At 44.7% G+C, this 24,717-nt stretch overlaps 1 protein-coding gene across 7 annotated transcripts in view; it reads right to left on the reverse strand.

Annotated features, from left to right (window-relative positions):
• Positions 1-22,741: 22,741 nt before the first annotated feature.
• Positions 22,742-24,717, reverse strand: part of CD47 (CD47 molecule) — a 45,736-nt gene continuing 43,760 nt past the window's right edge. For all 7 annotated transcript variants that reach the window (XR_006609078.1, XR_006609076.1, XR_006609077.1 and 4 more), the window contains one exon: positions 22,742-22,989. Coding sequence is in view for 4 of the 7 variants with exons in the window: in XM_045088303.1 (XP_044944238.1) it covers positions 22,981-22,989 (9 nt within the window). In the remaining 3 variants the exon portion in view is untranslated. The remainder of the gene's footprint in view (positions 22,990-24,717) is intronic.

Here is a 24,717-nt window from a genome sequence, read left to right on the forward strand (position 1 = left end):
TCCACTGGGGGCCTTGGAACGTATCCCCTGCAGATAATAGAGGCTGCCGCACCTGTGCTCGCCACAACTGACTTTCTCTGAATTTCTTTCTATATAAGTACTTGCTGAGAGCCTTCTAAAGCCACCACTGAATGAGACACTGATTCTGAGGTTGCTCAAAGGTTGCTCCTAATAGAAATTTCTTGCCTTCCTGAAGCCAACCTCCCCATAAGGAAGCTGATAAGTAGGTGCCATGAGGAATGGTAAAGAAAAAGGGTGGCTTCAGAGAGGGAGCAAGGTTGGGCTCTGCCGGCCTCAGTTTCCTGAGCCCTAGAGAGAGAGGCACCCTGAGGTCTAAGTCCTCTCAACATGTGCTTCTGCTCTGTGACAGAATGACAGATCAGGGCTTCGGAGGTGAGACACCGGGCCACAAGGATGGGGGAAGGGAGCACCCTGGGCAGGGCCTCTGGCCAGTCTTCTGCCAGAGTGGAGTCTGAGAGCCACTGGGGAGTTTGAGAAAAGAGAAGAGTTGAGATTAGAAAAGTGGTTTTTTGCTTTGTTTTATTTTTCTTTTATGAATTCAAGACACAGGATGGGTGGAGAAAAGTGAGAGACCAGACACTGGAAGCCAACGCAAGACATGGTTGTGTTTCCCCAGGTGTGTGACACGGTGGATTTGGAATTAAGGCCACAGTATTATTAGAAGCCCCAATGAGTTGTTGGTTTAGAAATGGGTATGAACTTTGAAGAGCCCGGAATCTTAAACAATTCCAAAGTGAAGATTCTGGGAAACACTCAGAAATAGGAACACTGTGGGATGAGGGTGTCTAGATTGGAAAGACACTGAGCTTGCTTTGGGACATGCTGAGTTATGGTACTGTCAGGACATTCAAAGAGAAATGTCCGGCTGTTTGTTAGAGATGCCTCGTTGCTGCCCTGTCACTGCCGCAGCATTGTCCTGTCTCAGTCTGTCTTCAGGGACTGTCTCTCCATTGCTCCTTGGAAGACAGCCTTCTGTTAATGCCACAGAGTCATTCTCTGTCTTATCTTGAATGTGACCTTTCCCTTAATTTATTGTATCTCCTGAATCTCTTGGTGTGTGAGCATCCATTTTCCACTCTGTGGTGGCTGAAGAGAGGCATAAGAAGGGTGGTTGGGGCAGCACCTATTGATTCAGCCAACAGTTACTGATTGAGCACCTCCTTTGTACCAGGCGCTGTACTGGGCCCTGGGCGTCGAAGAGGAGGAAGGGGAACCTGGTCCACTTCCTGGTGGGGAAGACAGAGGGTAAATGAGGGCGATGAATACAAGAAGGGAATTGCAGGATTCTTTGAAGTAAACCAGGAAGGCCTGGAGAGCACTGAGGGATTCTGAAAGGCTCCTTTAAGGAGCAACATTGAAGCAAAACCTCAGAAGGACCTTGGGAATGTTTCAGGGCAGGACTGCACAACCCCCAAGTGCCGCCTTTCCCATTGTACTCTGTGTAAGCGGAGTCCATGGAGATGGGCAAGGAAATGGCCCAGGATGAGGGCTGGGAAATGTGATGAGGGTGGGGCAGGTGGTAGGGAGGCACTTTTTAGGTTGGAGGAAAATCCTGGCGAATTTACTGCAGCTCAGCTCTTGTAGGGACCCCCGAGCTGATCAGAGTTGAGATACTGACTCATGCTAACTAAACTCACAAGGCATTAATAAATATAAATCAGCAGAGCCATTTACTCATTTCCATGAGAAATTAGAGTGTCTGCCTATCATGCGGCCTGGAGATTGACAGCTTTCAGGTGCTGATTCACGCTAGCTAAACTCCCAAGGCATTAATATATGCAAGCCAGCATGCCAGTTTGTTAATTTTCTATGAGAAACAGAGTTGATCTGGCAAGCAGACCAGAGATTGACAGCTCATCCTCTCCCTGCGTGGGGGGCCCCCTGGGAAGCTTCATTATCCCAGGCTTTCATGGAGAGCCTGGGATCAGAGGAAAGAGCAGTGAGTTACACAACTTGAGGACTTAAGGGACCTTGGGCCCTGTGTCTGAAGTGTCCATCTCTTGTTGGGGACAGGCTCAGTGGGTTTGTCGGGGAGAGGGGCAAGGTCAGCCTACCCTGACCTCTTTGTGCCTCTCTGCACCGAAGCTTATTAACCTTCCTGACCCTCATACTCTTCCTTCAAGTGTGTGAATACTCACGCTAACTTGGGATTAACCCATTTACTGCATAGTTCAAAAAAATCAACCATTTTGGCTGATTTTGGTAATTTACCTCTATGGTGTTCCCATGGTTCAGGTTCTTGGTGTCACCTTTCTGCTGTCCTCAGTTCACATTTACAAGCTATTTCAGTATCTTGAATTGTTGTAGTAACAGCTTAGGGCAAGCTGAATGCAAATCAACCTTTCATCAGGTAAATAGCAGGGGGGCTTAGGCATATGCTTAAGTCAACCCTCCAAGATAAGAACTCATACCTGCTGACTTCTGGTCCACCCTCTTGTTGCTTGGTCCCTGTGCCGTCTGGCTAAGGCTTTCCTGCCACAACAGGCTCCAGCATGACCTACATAGGCTCCTTCTGAGTCTGGATACTCAGTGCAAAAGGCAGAATAACAGCCCCAAAGATGTCCATGTGACCATGTACCTTACACAGCTAAGGGACTGACACAATGGATAACTTTGAGATGGGGGTGATGGTGCGGTTGCTGTGGGTTATCAGAACCCAGTGTAATACAAGAGTCCTTCTGGGGGAAATGGAAGGCCAGGGAAGTGAGAGAGAGAGATGCATGGACAGAAGCAAGAAGTCAGAGTTTGAGAGACGTGGAAGACGTGGCTCAGCTGGTTTTGAAGATGGAGGAAGGACACACTAGCCAAGGTGGGAAGTAGCCTCTGGAAGCTGGAAAAGGTAAGGAAACAGAATGTCTTATGAGGCCTTTAAAAGAAACATGGGGCACCTGGGTGGCTCAGTGGGTTAAGCTGCTGCCTTTGGCTCGGGTCGTGATACCAGGGTCCTGGGATTGAGTCCCGCATCGGGCTCTCTGCTCAGCAGGGAGCCTGCTTCCCCCCCACCCCCCTCTGCCTGCCTCTCTGCCTGCCTCTCTGCCTGCTTGTGATCTCTCTCTCTCTGTCAAATAAATAAATAAAATCTTCAAAAAAAAAAAAAAAAGAAAGAAAGAAAGAAACACAGCTCTGCTGACATCTTGATACTAGGATTTCTGAGGTATAGAACTATAAGATAATCAACTTGTGTGGTGTGACACCACTAAGGCTGGGATCATTTGTTGTGGCAGCAATAAGAAATGGATACACTCAGCTTTTTCTGTCTCCAGGACTTACCTGGCAATCCAGTCTGCTTTCTAGAGCCCTGAGATGGAGTGGACTATGGGACTCCAAAATACAGCATTTTGGCTAAAGGCAATCATGTCCTAACAGACTTGGAAAGAGTTGGGTTTTTTTCCTCTCTTTCTCCTCCCCCCCTTCCTTCCTTCCTTCCTTCCTTCCTTCTTTCTTTTCTTTCTTTCCCTCCCCCTTGACTGCTTAAAAGAATTTAAGTAGAGGGCTTATACCAGGAAGACAGCTACTCCCGATTCCCAGAGACAACTTGCAAACATGCAAATATGTATGACATCTGCATGACATGCAAATATGTAGGTACCAAGCACTTGCTCTTCCCAGCTTTCTGTGAATTGTCTTCCTCCCCTTTGAAGTCCCAGAACCCTAACCCTCTTTGAAGTCCCAGAACCCTAACCTCTTCTCCTTAGCTCAGATGGCAAAAGAATCTCAGTTGCCTCTGACCATCTGAGAGCCTCATATCTTTGGGATTCCCATACCTATGAAATTAACTTTTTTCCTCCTTCTGCTAATCTGCCAATTTAATTATAAACCCAGCCAAAGAACATAGAAGGGAAGAAGGGAAAAGTTTCCTCCCCTACGGCTCCATCACTCTGGACACATCAGAGAGCTGGTTGGTGAAAGACAAGTACCCAGTATCTGTACAGGGTGACAGGTTTCTCACAAATAGTGAAGCATTAAATCCTCCATCTCCCTGCTGCCTGTGTGTAAGTGGTAGTCCTGTGCCCTGAGTCCAAAATACAGCTGTGCTGTTCCTGCCTGTGCTGACTCGGCCCTCCTCCGGTGCTGATGAAGACCCTGGCTTCCTTTGCATAGTTGCTCTACAGGGGCCTCAAGCAACATGAGAAATAGGTCCAAGAGTCTCATCATGATGCAGGTTTTGTATCAAAAATGCACAATCAACCGACTAGAACAGGAAATAATTAATCAGGACATTACAGAGCAGTTAAGTATAATTAATTCATACAAAAGAATGTGAGTGTGCAGTTTTAGCTGCCAGAGTGATTTTTATTTCCCTGCAAATTTAGTTCAAGATAAACAAACACCAGAATAATCTTTTCAGGTTTTTCATGACTCATGGGTTATTTCCTCCTTTCTAGTTACCGAAAATATTATTAAACTCATACACTAACACCTCTAAGTTGAGCACATTCTGGAGAAAGGGCTCCCTGCTCCCAGTAAATGGGAAATTAACCCCGTCATAGAAATCACTTCCTGTATTTGTGTGTATGTGTGTGTTGGAAGATGGTACTGAATAAAAGCCAGGGGGATGTTTGATTTCTGCCCAAACATCTTAAGATCTGAGCAGAATGCCTAAAAAATTTATGTTGTGAAAACACCATCTAAGAAATTGACCAAATCTCAGGGGTAAACTTATTGATGCCATCCCCCCAACCCCCTCTGGCTGGGAATTCTTTGGGAGAAAAGAGGTGAAAAATGTAAGGCAACGTGAGTTGGCTGCACAGCAGTGTTATTGCTCTTCAAGTCAGTCCTCCTGTCGTGGCTGGGGCATGAAAAAAGCAGAAGAGACAAGCCTTATAAGCAGGGTCTCATGGAGAGGTGGAAGACTTCATCACACAGAAATATTGGAGGGAATATTTTCTCCCCTTTGTGGCTCCAGAGGGCACAATGTGCCCTGCTGAGCTAGAACAACAGCACTGGGACCAGGCGATGGATGGTTAGTGTTGAGAAGTACAGATCCGTCACAGAAGCGATGGGAGAGGCCGAGCTCCAGATGCTGGCAGGGGCGGTGGGTTGCTCTTCCTGATTGACTCACTTCCTGGATCAACCTGATGACAAATGACAACCAAAGAGCTGTCTGATCTCTTCGGTTTGTAATAGCAGCGCCCCGTTACAGGACAGACATAAACATGCTCTGGCTTCTGATCGGATTCCCAGTGTAATGATACGCCAGTCTCCTAAGAGTCTTAGTTCTTACATTTGGAATCAGCCTAGCTCCCAAGAACTTTATTCATGATGCCCTTAGATTTCTACCTTCACTTAAGGTATAGTTTTTCAAGATGAAAGGTATGACCCATCAGTGGGTTTTGAAATCAATTTAGTGGGCCACAGCCAACAGTTTTTAAACAAAGGAACAGAATTCTAAAAATCAAGAATATCTCACACAAAGCAAGGGTGATAGTGTGTGAAACTTGAGTCTGAATGGTGATATGTGCGTGGACGTGTGTGCGTCTCTATCATTATCACAACATACACACTCACCTGCACAACTACGTGTATGTATGGGTTGTGCTGAAAATTTATTAAACGGTGATCAGAAGAGTCTGAAAGTGTCTGTTGTATGTATTGGCCATTTTAATGCCTGTCTCGCCCACAGAGATATGCAGAGGAAGGCATAACGAACCTAGTCTATACTAGGAAGAGAAGCGCACAGAGCCAAAAAGAACCGAACACACGGAGGTGCGCTAGGAGTGGCTACTCTGGTCCTGGCAGTGGCCTCAGACCTAGGTGATGCCCCTGGGAGGTCTGCTCATACGCTTGGCTCTTTCCCTAAATGCCTGTAAGAGCCTTCTGTTTCTTATTGCTATGTGTGTGCACAGATGAGTTTCCTACGATATACGGAACATAACAGGATTTGATTAACTCCGGGATCTGTACAGACTCTCATGACCAATACAGAAGTAGATCGTGTGGGCACAGAAAAGGACCTGTTGGGCTCAGGTGATACAGTGATGAAAACGTGTGAGCACGGCGCTGGTGGTGGCCTACAGCATGCCTGTTGACCAAGAGCTCGATGGAATCCCATGCTGCATTCGTATGTGTTCAGTTAAGTATTCTAGCTCTCCACTTAGCACTATAAATAATGATTTTTGTTGCAGTGATTCTTGGAGTCCCTATTCCCCCCTCCCCACTTTTTCTCAACAGAAACACAAGTTTCCATAATGCTGTTTTATTAAGGGAAATTTGCCCGGGTCCCTGACTCTCATATGACCCCAGACGACCGTGCTCCTGTTATTTGGGCCAACGCGAAGGAATCGCTCTTCCGTGTAATCAGATAATCAGAAGGACCTAAAATGGAACCACCGCATATCCAGGATCTCAGATTCATTATTTTTTTATGTACTATTTTTGAGGTAGTTTCAGTAAATGGTGCAGTCATTTCAGAAGTGCTGATGTTGACCTAAGCAAGCGTCATCAATAGTTAATAATATCGAAAGATTGAGACAACCAGGCATTAGATACTTCCTAAGGAAAGCACCAAAAAACAAAAACAAAACAAAACAAAAAAACAAAACTAAGTTTGCGTAAACTTGAGCTCTCTGTACCTCTTTACATGCAATACAGAAGAAAGGCAAACGAATTCAACAATGTCATGAGGGTATCATCAGCAGAACCCAAACCGTGGGAAACAACCTAAGAGACCTGGTCCCTTCAACACCACCACCACAGCAAACAGGGAAGAAGAGTACGTACTTGATCTGGAACCTCAGCGAAGGAAGTAAGAAGAAATAACAGAGCGAGACAGAGCAAGAGTACAAGAGAGACTATTTATAGGATGATCAGGGAAATGTAAATCCTCAGTGGATAGAAGATCATATGAGGGACATAATAGTATTGATTCGAAGGGGATCTGATGATTTTTAGGGAGGTGTGATAATGCCGTCTTCATGGTTTTCAAAACGGATGCTCTTTGTCTTTTACACGAGAACATGGGAACATTCAGCAGTGAAATGCTCTGGCATCTGCGATTTGCTTCAGAATGAACCAGAGCTGGAAAGGAGTAGAGCAGGAAACAAGATAGACCAGAAGCTGAAAATACTGCAGTCAGGTGATGGGAGTTCATCATAATACGCTGTGCTTTGGTGTATGCTTGAAATTTCTCCTATGACAGAAGTTCAGTGCCTCTTTTACTGAGGTATTTGTTCTTCTAACAACATACATTGAGATCATGTTGCACACAGAATATCGGGGATGTGAGGACAAATCAGAGCTCTTCTGCACACACTTCTTATCATTACTTCATATTTCTTTTTTCTAAGATGCCGTCGCTTTGAAGACACACAATTGTTTGAATTGCAGCTTCAGAATTCTCCTGACTTGAAGGTCAATCATGTAGGGTGCGGGAGAAGAAGAGAAAAGATTGCTGTGTTAAAATTGCACATCGATTTTTAAGACACACCTTGATTTCAGAGTATCTAAACTCTGTATTTTAGAATAAAGGAAGAATGGTGATTCTTATTTTCTTTTGGATTTAGAGTAAATATTTGGTCATAAAACCTGAACGTTTCCTAAGACAGGATATATTGTGTTCCATATAACTGTGGTCTTTGATGGACATTTTCTTCTTCTTCTTTTTTTTTTTTTTTTAGGTGTGTCAGAGTCCAGGCCATCGAATTGAAATAGGTTAATCTGGTCTTATCACCAGCAAGTGTGTCTCAGTCATCTGGAAGAAGATACTGACAGAAGAAATCAAGTATGGGTACAGTCTTTAGAAACTATGTAGCTGATTTAAAGGCTTTCAGAGATTCAAGGTGAATTCAACAGTCTGAGACCAAAAAAGGTTTCTCCGGCTCGACTTTCCCATGCACAGCTGCAGAGAACAGAGCCTGGGCTTTGCGCCAGAAAGAACTGGGTTGAAACCTGGCTCTATCAGTTCCCAGCTGGGTGACCTTGGATGTGTTTCTTACCCTCTCTGAGCCTCACGCTCCTCATGAATAAAATAAGCAGGAGAAAACCTCTGCTGGGGGTTTCAAGATTTAAGTGAAAGAACAACATATACAAAAGCACCTAATGCAGTGTTAGGATGCATTAGGAACTGAAATTTTCACCATTTTTCTAGAACCCAGTTCAGGCTCCACCGGCACACACGATAGGTGGAAGTTTTGCCGTCTTTGGACGGGTACCTGGAGTTAACTGGTCATTCTGCAGAGCTGTCATCTGGTGGATATGTTGCCAAAGAACTGAGCTTGGGTGATGACTCAACCACAGCCTGGGTGGCTTACACAACAAACACTGATTTCTCACAGTTCTGGAGGCTGGGAAGTCCTACCGCAACGTTCTGGCAGATTAGGCATCTGGTGAAAGTCTTCTTCCAGAATTTTCTCTTCTCTTTTTAAAAAGGGCATTACTCCCATCACAAGGGCCCCACCCCCATTATGTAATGCAACCCCAGTCATGTCCCAAAGGCCCTGCCTCCAGATCCCAGCACAGCGGGCTCACATTCTGTCCATAGCAGCTGAATTGGCTGCTTCCACATGGACTTGGAACTTCAGACACAGAAGCCACAGAACATTCTCAGGATTTTCTGCGGGTTTGACTCAGGCTCAGCAAAGGGGCTCCTCTGTGGATCCTGTGGCCTCGTCCAGGAGAAACTTCATGCCTGTCTAGATACCCAGCATGTAGTCTGTGCTTATCAAATAGTGACGGAGCCAGTGTGACTGGAGAATGGACCCCTAGACCCCACATCCCGGGCAGGCCATTTGCCCCCTCCATGCCCATGTGGTGGGCTGCTCTTTTCCTAGGACGTTTGTACGTCCTCTGTGCCTCGTGATATTACCGATCTGGCTTCTCTGCACCCTGGCTGAGTGATGTTCCTTCCATTTCAGAGCTCGGATGAGTGTTTATCCCTTTCCCCAGGCTCTCCCTTCTGGGAACCAGGTAGCACTGGGCAGACCTACATAGAAAACCAAGAGACCTTCTGGCTCGTCCGTGGACGCAGCGCCTCCTCGTCAGGCTCACTTGGCAGTGGCTGGCAGCGGCCACCCCACAGGCAGCCGGCCCGCAGCGGGCACACACCAGCTGGCTCCCCTCCCTGCATCGCCCCATCTGCTAGAGGAGGGGGACTCTGGGGAGAGGGGGGGAGGAGGTGGCCTGCTTCCAGCCCGAGGGCTAGTGTGGGTGCATCCTGCACACAGGGTGGAGAGAAGGGAAGGGGGTTGTGGGGAAGGGCATCTTGTGCTCCCTGCGGGGGCGGGGTGGGGGTGGGGAAGAACAAGGAAACACGCCTTATGAACACCCCCTCTAGCCCTGCTGGTGCTAGTATCCCATCCTGTCAGTGAGTTCACTACCTGTCTGAGCCCGAGTTCCCTTATCTGTGTGAAAGACAGAGAAGATCATAATAGAAATTCCCATTGTGAGTACTTCCAGCAAACAGGCTCAATTAGTTTACCAAATTCCCACCTGCTCTAAGACTGCTGGATGGGATTGATGTCGGCTGCAGGTGATGAAGCAGGGGCTGAAGACAGCTGAACTCCTGCCAAGACGAGGTGCCAAGGCAACCCTGCCCTGACCTTCGATAATTCTGGAAGGGGAAGGCCTGGAGAGAAGTCTCAGGCTATCTGCTGAGTTCCATCCTCCTGGTTTTCCAGGGAGAGGATGAGAATAAAATGCTTTTAAGAGCCAGGCCAGGTAACGCCGGTGAGTGGAGCGTGCTGGGGATTTGGGTGGAAAACACTGGCCCTGCCCTGTCCTTCCATAGAAGACACGTTCTCTACTTGCTGGTAAAGCACATGGTCCTCTGGGTATGTTTTATTTTCTCATTTCTCATGGATTCATGAGTACAGAGGAATCATCTCCCTATTACAAGTAAAATACTAAAATGCAGGCTCAAGTAGCAGCTGTGGAAGGAGCGGTGAAGACCTGGGAGAGTTTGCACCCCACCCGGAAGGGCAGAAGCTGGGCCACCCCCGCTGGTCCGCGGGGCCTGTGAGCGTGTGTACCCAGTGTGGCTACATCTTCCCCTTTAACAGTAGCTGGAAATCCAGATTTTTTAAAATGTAGAACCTCCTCTTTTTGTTGGGTTTTCTTCTTCTTTTACTGGTACAAATGTTTAAAACTCTGTAATACACCAAATAAAACCCACTGCCGGTGACTCATTGGATCCCACCTTCCACAGAGTATCCTGAAGGTTGAAGAGTTCTCGACAAATCACTCCAAATTTGGCCTTCCAGGTAGCCCTCCCAATGTAGCAGGGAGCCTTGGGAATCTCAGTAACTGGGAGGGCCATGTCTTTGACCTTGACCTGGGTCTTGGTCAAGGTCTCGACCAAGGGTCTTAGACCTCAGGGGATTCCAGGGCACTGGCGCAGGCTGGACAGATGGCGATCTCCTTGTCTCAGCAGCATTTCTTTCCTGGGGTCTTCACGTCACCCCAAGGTAGTTGGTGGGGCACCGGCTCCTTCTGTAAGCCACGTCCTGACTTCCCTTGGGTGGAGATTAGAGAAGAAACACTTTCCTATTGTCCTGACCGGCCTCATGGCAGAGATGACGGGCTAGTAGTGCAGGGGTGAGCCCTTGCAGCCCTTAGGCCAAGCCCTTCATCTTATACATGTAGAAGCTGAGATGCAGAAAGCCCAGCCACCTTGCCAGTGTCCCCAGCTCCTTGGTGAGAGTTGAGGAGCGGGAGCCTAGTTCCCGCCTCACTGCCAAACGCTGTCTCCTACAGCCAGACACTTCTGCCCCCACTGGGCAGATGTCACTCCTCCCAGCCTTCTCTACAGGCTAAGTGGGCCCTGGAATGGACTATATAGGGCCAAACGATCAGAGCCGAGGCTGGGGAAGCTGGGGAAGGCCCGAAGGAAAACAGGTGGGGGCTTTGGGAACACTCTGTTGTTGCTCTCCGCATGTGAGTGGAATTCGCCCCATATCCGTCCGGGAAGAAAGGTATGTCGCTTATTTCGTCACCAGCGTCTGGAATCATCTGTGCCGGCTGAGCCTATTAGACCGTGCCAAGCAAATCTGGCCTGAGGACAGGCCCAGCCAAGGCGTTTCCTAGGGTCCGCAGGGGTTTGCACAAGCGGTTCCCGCAGGCGGGGCAGAGAGGCAAGGTCAGGCTGCGCAAGGTCCTCGGCTCCCCCCATCCTTCCCACAGAGGGCTTGAAGCCTGCATACTTCACACTCTGGCCCAGGGTTTGCTACTCTGATGACAGGTTTCCTGGAGGCGGTACATGGCCTAGAGAACGGCTCTTCCTGGGATTCCTAACCTGTGATCTGCTGTTTGATCCTAAATCACTCACCATTTATTTATTTTTTTATTTATTCATCACAGAGACACGGAGAGAGAGCACAAGCAGGAGGAGCTGCAGGTAGAGGGAGAAGCAGTCTCCGTGCAGGAGCCCCATGCTGGGCTTGATCCCGGGAGTCTGGGATCATGATCTGAGCCTCGGGCAGAAGCTTTTAGCCAACTGAGCCACCCAGGGATCCCCTAAGTCACTCACTTTTTTAAAAATCAAGAGTGTAGGGGTGCCTGGCTGGCACAGGTTATTAGGCGTCTAACTCAGTTTTGGCTCAAGTCCTGATCTCCTCATCATGAGATGGAGTCCCAGGTTGGAGGATCTCCCCCTCTGCTCCTCCTCACCCCCTCCACAAATAAATAAATAAATCTTTAAAAGAAAAAAAAAAAGAGGGGGAAAATATCCAAGAGCTTCAACTCTACCCAGAAATAATCTAAAAGATTATTCTGTATTATTTGTACTCAAAAAGGTACAAATTTTGAAGAAAGGGGAGTTGTATGGATTTAGATTTTTTTCTTTCACTGACCGAGTGAGTAACATTACTAAACTCTAGTTATATTCCACTCAACACCTTTGTCTACCTTAACTCATGGAGTCCTCAAACCATGTCTGGAAGGAGGGATTCTTATTTTTGTTTTTGTTCTTTTCCTATGTAACTGGGGGAATCAAGGCTGGGAAGCAGACAGACACGTACCAAACCGTCCACTGCGGCTCAGAGGGTCTGTCTGTCTGATTCTGGCCAGAAGCTCAGGCCCTCACATGGCGCCTGTTAGGAGCAGGTTCTCAATAAATAGCTGCTAATCTGTTATGCCCAGGGTGGCACAGTGAGTGGGGGACGAGACTTTTCTGAAAGATGAACAAAGACCTCACAGGTTGAAGAAGGAGAGAAAGAGGTCTGCCTGATAATCATGAAATCAGAAAGGTTCACATGTCACAACTTCTGTCTTCCAAAGGCTTTGAGGTGTCCGACAGTTACCTGGCATATCCATCTACCCATCCGGGCAACATTGCTGGCACGTGGGGAGACACAAGCCCAATGCACAGCCCAAGGGGTCTCAGTGCAGTGGCCTCCTGCCCCCTGCTTCCTCCTGTGCTGCTGGAGTCTTTGGGTGCCTTGAGGGAGAAGGCCTCCACCTTCCCCATTCTGCCCCCTAGGAGCGGCCATGACTGAACTCGACAAGGAGGGTTAACTCAGATGTCACCGTGGGTTCTCAGTAGGCGGAGAGAAAACAGCTTACAATGGACTGTAGTAAGGTATTTAGACAAAGCATGAGGGAACAATTCCCCAAAACTGTCTTCCACTCAAAATCTGACCTTTAATGAATCCCGTGTTTTCTAGAGCACTGCAGGAAATTGAGCTGAAAAGAAGCAAAATCTCAGGTAAATGCTTTGCTCAACATTTCTGTAAAACTTTTATTATCAGAAAAACAACAAATGAATAATTTTGGCTATTGCTAGAGAGAGAAGCTTTGCTTATTATTAGCCCAATACGGTTATCTTTTCATCAAAATCATGGGGTGAAAATAGGGGAAGTGGCTTTCCAGTCACAAGGCTCCCTGGAGATTTCTACCTCCAAGCTGGAGGTAGAGACCTGGAAAAGGCAAGCCATGGGAAGTTCACACGAGACTCCTACATTCACCCTTCCTGCGACCTGTCTTATGAGTTTGGATGAGACACAGAAGTCTTGATTAAATGCAGGTGACAAGGGGTCCTGAGTTGAGTTTTCTCATTTAACATTAGACTTCCTTAATTTAAGCAGCTTAGTAAGAAACAAGACAAAAGAGAGTCTTGCTTTTAATTAAACATACCGATATATATTTACTAGTTTCACTGAGATATTGTTTAATTTCTGTTAATGCTGTGGATTTTTTTTTTCTTTCCATAGAAGAGCATTCTTGTTAATCTTGCTTGGATGCAATTAGTTGTGCTGTGTTTATCTTCCTGGCTTCACAGTTAATTTCAGCATAGAACCAATTTATTTATACTTTTCACTGCTCAGAACATCCTTCCTACTGAAAATTCATTGACTGTGCCACGATCCACGTTATACTTTTATTTGGGGTGGAAGGAAGTGAGGGATTGGTTTGGAGGAAGAAACGAGACAGGGGGCGCCTATAAAATGCTCGTCATCCGGTAGCGTGGAATGGCGCTGTCCCTAATGGAAGGCACGGGCACCCACTTTTGGGTGTGAATATGGCGCTGTGGTTGGCTCTCCGCATCCCTTTCTGTTCCCTCGGAAACAGATGACAGACCAAGAAAAGACTCCAGTGTAGTTACTGCATTTCTAAACACTCAACAAACATAAACAGCGAAGCATCTTTTAACAGACTGTGACATATTGATTCACCATCCATCTCTTGCCAAGTTAGGAGCCAGGAGCTAAAACATCGACATAGGACAGCCCGGATTCCCTCTCTATGGGGAGTGTATAATATTGTAAGCATTAAAGGCTTAATAGAAAACCAGGCCTTCCAATTCACTGGGGGCCTTTAATCAAGCCCTCTCCAAAGCAGGTTTCCACACTCTGCACACAGGACAGGCCACGTGCCTCACTTGGCGTTTGATCCCCCCTTGAACTGGGCATCGTCCGTGGCCATATGAGGAGGCGGGGGAGAAGGAAAGGGAAGCTACTTCCAATTCGCGGCATGTCTCCAGCTGCCTTTTTTGCTTTCTACAGCCACCCAGGATGGCGCAGAGGCTCTGATCATTTTAGAGAATGCGCTGATTACAGTTTAACCTAAGCCTTATCAAAACCCCCCGACTGCAAATTGTGAAGTCTTGTGAAATACTATTCCATTTGTGAAATACTATTTACCAGGCCTCAATATTTTCCACATCTATCTTCACTCCTATATACTTGGATTTAGTTTCTACTGGTTATTAGCCTGAAGGCTGCTCTAAGTTCTTCACCTAAGTATTCCATCTAGCGTGATTGGAGGGCCTGCTCTTAACGCATTTTGAGACGTCTTGAGAATCAGCCACTGACAGAAATGCATAAATGGATGAGCTGAGGAAAACTGGCAGGAGCAGGGCTCCAAAGACCCTCCTTGTGCTATAAGGACGAGCTCCTTCTCTTCCGTCCTCTGTGCATTCTGGGAGAGGGTAAATAGGATTACCCACTCCCCTTCTCGAACGTCCCCTCCTGTACTCTGGTTTCATGAATGGACCCAGAGGGTGTCCTGACAAGAAATTTTGCTTGGAGTGCCCACGTCTGCAGTGTAGCTGCCCTTGTCACATCGTTTTAGACTCCCCGTCATGTTCTATTTGTTTCTTTGGCAATAACCCTGCATAGGAAAATACATACTCCACTATATGTTATGCTCACCTCTAGACTGTCATGCCAGGTCCCCCCCGCCCCCCCCCCGCCCCTTAGCCCATGTTTAATAAGAAGAGGAAAACGAGAAATAGCTTACTGTTCCTGAGTGCTTACGTTGGGTCAGGCACTGTGCTGAGTACCTCACGTGCCTGATATCTTTCAGTGTTCACATTGAATCTTCTTTTGACGAATGAAGACACAGAGGCACAGAGAAGTCAGCTCACTTGCCCAGGGTCACACAGCTGGGGACCGTGCAGGGGCATGGGGTGCTCTGATTCTGCATCGTTGCCTCTCCTCTAAGTTTCTGCCCTGACAGCTGGCTCCAGGTTCCATCTGGGGCTCAGACGAGGTGGCATATAGCAGGGGAGGAAGCATCTCGACTCCAGAGAAAAAGAAACTATCAGGAAAACTGAAACTTCTGCGGCCTTCTTTCAAGAGTCAGAATACATGCGCTGAACTGTGCTGTAGGGCACTAATGACTTGGCTGATGAATGCGGCCAGCGTGGCCAGTACTGTTTCCCAGGCTGACCCCAGGCCGGTTTTCTCTCCTTACTCTCAGACTAATAATCGGATTTAAATCCCTGACAGGACTCTAACACCAGTCACCCTGGGGGTGTTCTAGATTTCTTTACAATTGCTTACGTAGATTTCATTTTAGAAAAAAGCCCTTTGAAACAATAAGTAAGTTACACTCAGCAACAGCTTTAAGAAAAAAAAAATTCTATTATCTTGTCAGGTCTTTGGAAGAACACATGCTGCTCTCTCTCTCCTCACCTTGAGATGTCGGCCCTTATTTTTATCTCCAAGTTGAAGAATGAAAATCCCCGGGAGGACCAGAGAAGGCTGGCTCCTCAAATCCGGCTTTCATCCGCATCTGTGTCACCGCCAGGCTCCTCTGGATGGCATCCAGGCCCTTGGAATCTGTCGACTTGGGAATTGTTTTTTTTTTTTTTTTTTCTGTTGTGGGTTTTTGGTTTTGTTTTGTTTTTGTTTTTGTTTTTTTAAATAAACTTGTCTTTTGCGTATAGTACAAATGATCGTGGTGGCTTTGTTTCTCAGGGGAAGACTAATACACTGTTCGCTATACGAATGAATGACTTTCTCAGCCCTGCGCCCAGTTGCTTTGAGCAAGGCATTTCGAGGCAGGGTTTTGCATAGAGCTGTTTACCCACATCCGGCACCCACAGAGTTTGCGTCCACAGGGGCAGTGCTTGTGGTCGCAAATGCGGCTCCTCTCGGTGCAAGGGTACCTGACCTGAGCAGGCCCTTGGAGTCCTTTGAGGAACAGGACCAAGTTCTGTAAGTCAGTAACTGGCTCATTAACACGAGTTAAAGCGACTGAGTGGCCTCCCAGAGGATCTGATGGCTCAGAAAAAGTCTGTTCTGAGACCTTTCTTTCACTATATCACGGCTCTTTTGGAGGCTCCCAGGTGCTTTGGGGGAGGGACCTTGTTGGGTCTCTCTCCCAAGTCTAGTCAGTTCACTTAGCAAAGAAAAATGATTCTTGCCAGAAGTCCCAAGGATGAGGTCTGGTAATTCTGGTCAAATCTTTTGACTAAATGTCTTCCAGGAGACTGTATTTAATACTTTGCCAGAAACATAAAAGTAATATGAGAGGATTTAATGTTACCAAGTGTGATGCTTTTGAAAAGATAATTAAGAAAATTTTTTGGTGTGATTTCATTCACAATTCTTTTGGGCAATGACTAAATGCCCCACAATCAGCTTAAAGCCTAACAAAAAATTCCATGATTTTCTGACAACTTTCTCTGAGTGAAAATGGGAACAACTGATATGTGTTGATGCTCTCAAATATATCCCCACAGAGGATCCAGAGTAGCATTTTCTACTCCATTTAGTAACAGTTGTTACCAGAACAATCCCTGTGGATACCCAGGCATACAGCTAAAGATCTGAGGAGAATGGACTCTGCTGAATCCAGGATAATCAAATTTTTAAAAATCCAAGATATATACCGAACCAATTCAACTGTGAGAATTAAACACTTGATAACATCGCAATAAAAAAAATTTTTTTTTCAGTTAACCAAATACATGCATTCTCTAGCTTGCAAAAATGGGGTTTATGAACATTACATTCTAAAAATATCTGGTTGCAGAGGGGGTGGAAATTCCCTGGAGAGTGAGAAGTATTACTGAGGGTGGGGAGTGGTTGTTGTGCCACCACAGGACTTGCACCCAAGGCAGTGGGAAACCTATCCTACAACCAGTAGCGAATGAGGTGTAGCAGTGGAAGGGCAAAGATTCTAGTACTTTCCAGTTGTCCTCAGCGTGAAAGATATCTCCCCACACAATCTGGTACATATGCTGAAATTGCGAAATTGCTATATATTTAAAAAGTAAATAAGTAGAGAGCTTCCACGGAAGATATATTCCATATTTTAAGCAAATTACACTTAAATTTTGCCAACAGTCCATTTGTTTGGGATGTCGATCAGCTTCTGTATGTTGTCGGTTTAATCTTGAGGAATTTTGCAGGCAATTTAAAGAAAATCAGGAAGTGAAACAATTGTTGTCTTTTCTGGAAGGCAGGTCGATGATCAAATAAGATTATGCTGGGGGGAGGAGCCCGGAGCCTTGCACCGCGCCATGTGTAGGACAACATCTAGAAGAGAAGAGCAGCCGTTCTGCAGATCTGCAAATCCAGCACGGTCCTTGGCATCGAGACTGACATCAGACGGCAGTTTTCAGACTTCTACTTTATTTCTCTCCAAATTGGACCGCCTTAGCAAACATTTCTCACTCATCGGTCCTCCACAACTGGCTATTATCAGAGTTGAAAGGCACCCGCATTCTAGGCAAATGACTGACTACAGGAATGGGGGTGCTCAGTGAGTGGGTTCTCATGATTAGGTCCAGTCACTTCTATGCAGTCATTGGTGCTGTCTTCAACATTAAATAACCCAATTATCCATAACTCAGGGTTAAATACTTCATTCTCCTCTCCCTTCCCCCGGCCCCCCGGGTTTGGTGGATGGGTGCCTGAGCATGAAGCTTGCACACACAAAATAAACCCGGGGCGTAGAGTTCTGGCACAACCTCTGCTCATACCACCACAGTCAGTTGTGCTCAAACCTCTGAGCTACTGGTGAAATCACGTCCTATATGAATGGTGTTACCATAATCCGGCACTTTCTAAAGCTATCAGACTTGAGGCCTTGAGCTGGAGAGGCACCTCTCAGAAATGAAACCCAGTTGTATCTGCAAGCCACCTCCGTGGGAGTCCTAATCAGGTTGAGTACAGTTCCTGCTACACAGAGCAGCCCTCAGTGCAGGAGGTAGGCCATTTAAACGCTTTCTCAACTCCATTAGTTACTCCTGCTGAGAGTGAAAAAGTTCTCATACATGCATAAAAAAATTTAAATTGCCTATGAGGTAAGACATGAGATGGTACTTTGCTGCAAAGTATTATTTTCCATCCCAACAGTCGACAATCACACCTACAATGCAGAATCGTGGAGTACGTGCAAGGCATGCAGTGCCGACTAGGAAGGCTGTGCTCCAAAGTCTAATGTCATCTCATCATCTGGTACCAACCCCCTGACTCGGGCTGCAGGTTCACTTCCCCTCAATCCCCACCTGCACCCCAGAGGGCACCCATCGTCTCCATTCCAGCTAGCGGAGGGAGTTGGGCCAGTCTGCTGGGAGCGTCAGGGGTGCCTGGCATCGCTGAGTGAGAGTGGGAGGCTGGGGACCCAGTCACAGCACGGAGATGGAATATGGGGCCGGACAGGACTACTGAGTGAGAGATGCCCTCTTTCTTCCTCCCATGTTCCCTGACCTTGGCAGCAGGTGGGTCTCGGACGGCAACGGTCTGTTTTCCTATCGCACGCAACCTCTGAAGGCCGGCGAGAGCTAGCCTGAGAGCTGGGGAGACCGGGGATCCGCAGGACACCGTTTTGAGGCCCATATCCAGTTTGTGCACCTGTGTTTTCAATTATGCTAGCCGAAAAATCCCATTTTTCTTAGATACAGGTTTTCTTTCACTAGTAATTGAAATAATCCTAAGTGACAACCAGTTAAAAGGGAGAACTTTTTAAATGTACAGCTCAGTGTTGAAAGAGGTTTCTCTCTGCAGGTGAGGAGGGGCACGGAGATGTCGCGAGGCAGCCTGCCAAGATTCTCTGCTGGTCAGCAGGACAGCTAGGACCGGAACCCAGGGCTCCTGCTTTCCCAAGTGACGTTCACACCAGACCGTGGGAGAATTCAACATGACAGACTTGCTTAAAACTTGTTAAAACTTTGCTCCAATTAAAAGTTTGCTTATTGGCTAATGTACTTTAAAAAGGAATGTATAAATTAATATTTTAAGTGATCCTTTGCATTGTTACCTAGAATATGGACAACTTGAAGATACAATGAACTAACTTTCTTTGGAATGTGTTTGTGGTCTGCTTTAACAGCAATAGAAACAGTCCAACAAAATAGCTTAAAATGTTTTATTAAGTATATATAATATTACAGGGTAATATTTACAAAGTTATGTTTTTAAATAAAAAAAGTATCTTGGCAAAGATTGCAGATATTCAAAGCTTCAAACAGTGATAAATTGATTTAATACATATAAAAAAAACCTTTAACGGTAACACAGCTGTAAAACAACTTTGGTCTTTAAATCACTGCAAAAAATGGCTACTGACAAATAGCACACCTTTAATTGCTATGGAAAAAAGCCCCAAGAGAGGATCTTGCACATAGCAACACTGGAGTTTTCTTTATTTAGAATGGTTAATGGATATTTATATGATGTAGGATCTAAATCTTAACAATGGCATTTTGTAAATAATGCTCCATTTAATAAAACAGAAATGTTTCCTTCTCTCACCAACCCTGATGACAACACTTAAGATTCCACTGATGTTACCTTACAGAGAAGCTTATTACAAATACTCTCTTTTCAAAAAGGCTAAATTTATGGGAAAGCTGGTTTTAAATGATAAGTAAGAGCTGTCAAAAGCCAAAGGCAGGAAAACTTCCTGTTCACTGCTTATCTCTTAAAAGTTACCTGGATTATCCCTATTAGCTACAGAAAATGACTTAACAAAGGACCCCAGTGGGTGATGGCAGTTAGTGATTTTGAAAATATGACACATGTGAAACTAAGGTTTCTAAATAAACTCTCCATTAGATGAAACGTAATAAAAAGAGAAAGGGTCGTCCAACAATCATTTTTCCGGTTTCCAATGGCAGGTAAGTAAAGGAGTATGTATTTCCATACACATCCCACAGATCTGTTTTTGAATATCTCTTTTAGGACAAAAAATATCTAGAAGGTGATATAAAGCTTGATTCTTAATGAGATGAGGAGTAAACTTATCACTTTTTGAGCTTTGTAACTCAAATCACAATTTGTTTGGTCATTTACTAAATTGACTATAGCATCCTGGCATGAGCATTATTGTCATTTTTTGGGAAGGCCCCATTTTTTCATTTTGACATTCTCAAAAATTTAAACAAAACAGACCTGGAGTTTCCAGGTGAAAAGTCATCCTCTTTTAAGGTTTTCAGGGCACGTGAAATTTGTCCAAAAAAGAGAACCATCTAGATCACCCTACTGAAAATAGTGGGGAATCTGCATATAGCCAACTTCCAATCATCCAACTTATGCACTGAACACCTAATGTATGCAAAACACTGCAGGAAGAGAAAGGGGAGGCTCTTGCCATAATAGAATTTCAAAATTGAGAGAAGCAAAACAAAAAAACGGACAGAACTCAGCAGACACACATGAAGTACTAAGAAAGGTGTATACAAGATGAAAGAGGCAGTGACATGGATGGGGCTAAGCTACAGATGAGAGCCAGGAGGGGAGGGAGGGGTGGAGGACAATGTTTTGAAGGAGACAGAAAATTGGATTTGACCAACAACGCTGGAAAAGTTGTTGCAAAAATGACAAGTGGCACCAGAGGGTGCACACTAAATAAAATCAAGCGAAAGAGTCAATGGCACAAATTGGGATCACTGAGTAAAAAGCAGGTTGTCGGGGTCGGGGATGGATACGTGATGCTCAAAACATTGTTAACAATTCTCCTTTGGTGTGACAAAAAATTGGGAGCCACTGCAAGTCTGATTTAAAGGGAATGAACTGGCCCAATGATGCCCAAGCAAGAGGCTTCCTGCTGCTGTGGTCCCTTTTCCAGAGAAGCTGACAACTAGTACGAGCAAGAGTTGATGTCACCTGGCATCTCTCTCCTGCTTCCCCTGTGCGTTGTCTAGGGCAGTGAGTGCCTCCAAAGACAGGCAGTGTTTAAGAGAACACAAAGGGTTGTGGATGGGTCCCAAGGCTGAACCCCAAATAAATGAGACCTTACTGCATATTAAAAGGTACAACTTTGAGCTTATAAAAAAGTTTGCTATAAAGATTTTCATGCCCTACTTTTTCTTAACAGAATAGGTATCTGGATTTTTTTTCAAGTCCATCTGCTTTTCTCCTCCTTTCATCAAAATTGATTTCTAAAGTAACAAACAATATTAGTAAAATATATTTTCAGAGGAAAAAAGAGCAGCAAGAGCCATCAGATTTATATAAAGGAATACAGCTCCCTCTACATATGATAATATTTTGGACAGCAACACAATTAGGGAAGAAAATACTGTTTTTTTTTTTTCCAAGAAGAGCTGTCTTCATAGTCTGCTCAGTTTTCTGAGAAGCATCAGCAGGTCAGAAGGTTTGCCAGAGGCAAACCACTTGGTCCCAACATGAAATATGACGATTAATTTGGCATAAAAGAGGCACATGGGAACATTCAGTGGACTAAGAAATAACTATTAGTTATGTAACTACAGATACGAATGTCTTATTATTATACAGACAGGAAGAATTACTAGTATTTTTAGAGGGTATTGTGAGCAGTCAAAAAGCTTGGCAAATTACCTAGAAGTTTTTGAAGTTTTAAGTGATCACAGAGTTGCATCCAATATAATCCCGCCCAATAAAGATTTTTTTTAATGTTGTTACTAAAAGCATGAAATTAACATGTGCTCTCCTGTAGGTACCCCACTGTTGTCCGTACAGAAGATGCATGTGCCTATCTTATACATATGTGTGCACACGTGCACGCGCGCGCGCGCGCGCGCGCACACACACACACACACACACAGGAAGAAAACGAGTGCTAAGAAGCTAAAAGTACTCCAGGCGATCACGACTGTCAGAACGTTAATCTTCTAACGGGGGTAGGAAATGTGGAAGGTTTGCCTTACTTTCGGATCTCAGAGTGAGGGGCTTACGGAGGCAGGACTACACAAGGAAGATGATGAGTGTTTATCATGCAACACAGATACAACAGTAACAAAACCACCCTGTATTGGGTGGGCTTGTCAGCCTGACGGGGACACACATTATGTTGCCATGCAGGAGACTCATAGTTCAAATCTCAATCTTGGTTTTTCATGCCCCAGATCAGAAAAGAAGTGAAGAAACACTGTAGATTGTGCCTTCAAATCCGAGGAAGGAAATACATATGTTACAACCATCGCTATTTTTGCTGAAAAGTGTGAACATAGTTCTCTGAGAATAAGTCTGGCTCCTTTCTGCAATGATGCTACCGTGTCACTGGACCATGTTCAAAGAGGAGAAAAGGTGCTACATCTTGCACAGCAGAAGCAAATACCAGGAGGACAAGAGAGGATTTAAAGGGTTGTGTGAATAAAAGAAAAACACATCCATCAATAAAATTACCCTAAACCTGGAAAGGATTCGTTACACTGTATGTCGGAGAAGAATGTGTGAATGGCAACCCCCAAGAATGAAGACCGTGATCTCCTGCCGGATCGCGGCACATGGAGGCGGCATTCAAGACGTTCCCAAGTGTGCTCCTATCTGTACTTCAATTCGCTATTCCCTTGACCCAGAAGTGGTACAAACGGTATCTGGCTAACACCAGCCATAACTGCCAACCTGGCTGTGAATCTGGGATTGCTAAGGTTCTATGGAAGCCACTGTTCTTCATAAGCCTCTCTGGGAAACCACGAGGGTCGCACCAGGTAATTCTCACCCCGAACCAATTTAAACTGGTGACCTAAAGTCAAGAGGCCCAAGGATCTGAAAAGGATCATTCTTGGAAGTTGGCCACTCTACTCTTGCCCCTAAATGAGTAAAAATAACAACAAAAAACTGGATCTCAATTGGGCACACAACACAGATAATAATTCTTTTATTAACTACATTACAAATGCTTTGAATAAAAACTTAACTGTAACAATAATCATTTAATGGTCAATGATTAATTTTTTTTCCACAGATGAGAACCAGTTATTTTTCTTGTTTTCTTCTCCTGAACAGTGAATCAAGGCCATGGTGCTCAAACACAATTGTATTCCTTTCATGTCTCACTACTTTCCAAATCAGAGTCCATCACTTCATTTCAGTTACTCTGGAAAATTGAAAAATGAACATGTAATCACGACTCATATCTATTTTCTACACATTAACAAGTTGATGTATTTTTAAAAAACTGGAATTGTCACATATACAATATCTAAAAATAAAGGAAAACTATTTAATCTTAGATTTGCAAAGGTCACAGACATAAACCTGGCAAATCATCAGCCTTTTTAGTTGTAGTAAGTAAAAGGCCAGTCAATGCCAAATGAAAAAAAAAAAAATCAACAAAGTCTGGTAATCTCAGTTTGCTGGGTTAGCTGAAAAGCCAAGTGATGTTGATTTTTCAAAGCAAAAGATATTGATTACAGAGTAATGTTATATCCCATTCATTTCAGACCTATATCATTTAAGTAAAATAAAATGTTGATTTGGGCCAGGAGAAAGAGAAAGTGGTACTGTGGTCAATAGAAGGTTAGTTTGAAACTCACTTACTGACCAGGCAGACACACTGTGAGCTACAAGCCCACCAGAAACACAGGTTTTTTTTAAACCAACAAATTCTAAACAGCTAAATATTAGCAAAATTAAGGGAGTTTCAAAGGCCATCACAGATTTTGTGTGCTATGAACACAAAAGAACTACTCTATGCTACAGTGGTTCTAAAGAAAGGAAGAGATACTTGAGGCTCTTGTACTAGTTTTCTGAAAACAGAGGAGTTTCATTTCCTCATACAGCTGCAGAAGGGTGACACTACAGCAAGAAGATAGCAAGGAAATTAAAAAATAAACCATGAGAACGTAAACATGGATAAACCATGCCATAATTCCAGGGACCAGTTCTTTTTTTTTTTTTTTTTTTTAAATATCACTTAGTTTATTCTTACCAACTCCAATTTTTTTTTTTTTTTCCAGAGGGTGGTGGTTGGCAAACAAAACATACATCTTTGTTAATAAAGGCTATGGTTGTGACACAAACTTACAAAAGTGGAATCACTCTGTGATTCCCTGTTGGACATGGCCTAAGCCTTGTTTTAAACTCTGTCCACCAAAACACAATCCGCATGTTTTTAATCTCATGCAAAAACTGCTCTCAGGGGAACGAAGCCCCTCATGTTAAAGGCTTCACTTTGCCACAGAGGTGAAGAGGTAGGTCATGGATGTTACAGCAGTAAAATAGCAAACTATTTACATGATTGACAAATATCAAAGGTATGAAGACATTTTTGATAAGGTAAAAACATAAAGTTATTAAAATGTTAACAGAACTGAAGTACCACAGAATCTTAAGGGACAATCAAAATGAATATTTCTAGTACTCAATAGCTCAGACTTAATTATTATTTTTAAAAACTAACAAAGATGCCCTTGAAATAGTCAACAAACATTAGAATTTATTAGCCCAGAGTTCCAAAACAAGAAGCAAAAGCTCGAGCTACCCAACATTTCTCTCTTAAATCCTCTCCCGTAAGGACAGAACTAAGTCCTGCCTAGAAAAGCAGAGATACTAAGTCCCCATGAATTAAATGCAACAGGTTGCCAACACAAGCACAAAAGAAACTCTGTCAAGATGATAAAGATTTGTGCCAGGTTATCTATGCGTCTTCTAAAAAGCATTTAAAAGTTACAGGCACACCAGATACTGCCGGTGAAAAATGTTTTTGAAAAAGCAGTAATTCCTCTTTACTATGCATGAACAATATGACTGGAGGGTCGGATGAGTGACACCCGACAGCTTTTCCTGCACTTGTCTTACAACTTTGAAGAGATTTAAGTTTTAC

The sequence above is a fragment of the Mustela putorius genome, unplaced genomic scaffold (genome assembly GCF_011764305.1).
Source record: "Mustela putorius furo isolate JIRA1106 unplaced genomic scaffold, ASM1176430v1.1 tig00003834_pilon_pilon_pilon, whole genome shotgun sequence".
NCBI classification, from domain to species: Eukaryota; Metazoa; Chordata; class Mammalia; order Carnivora; family Mustelidae; genus Mustela; species Mustela putorius.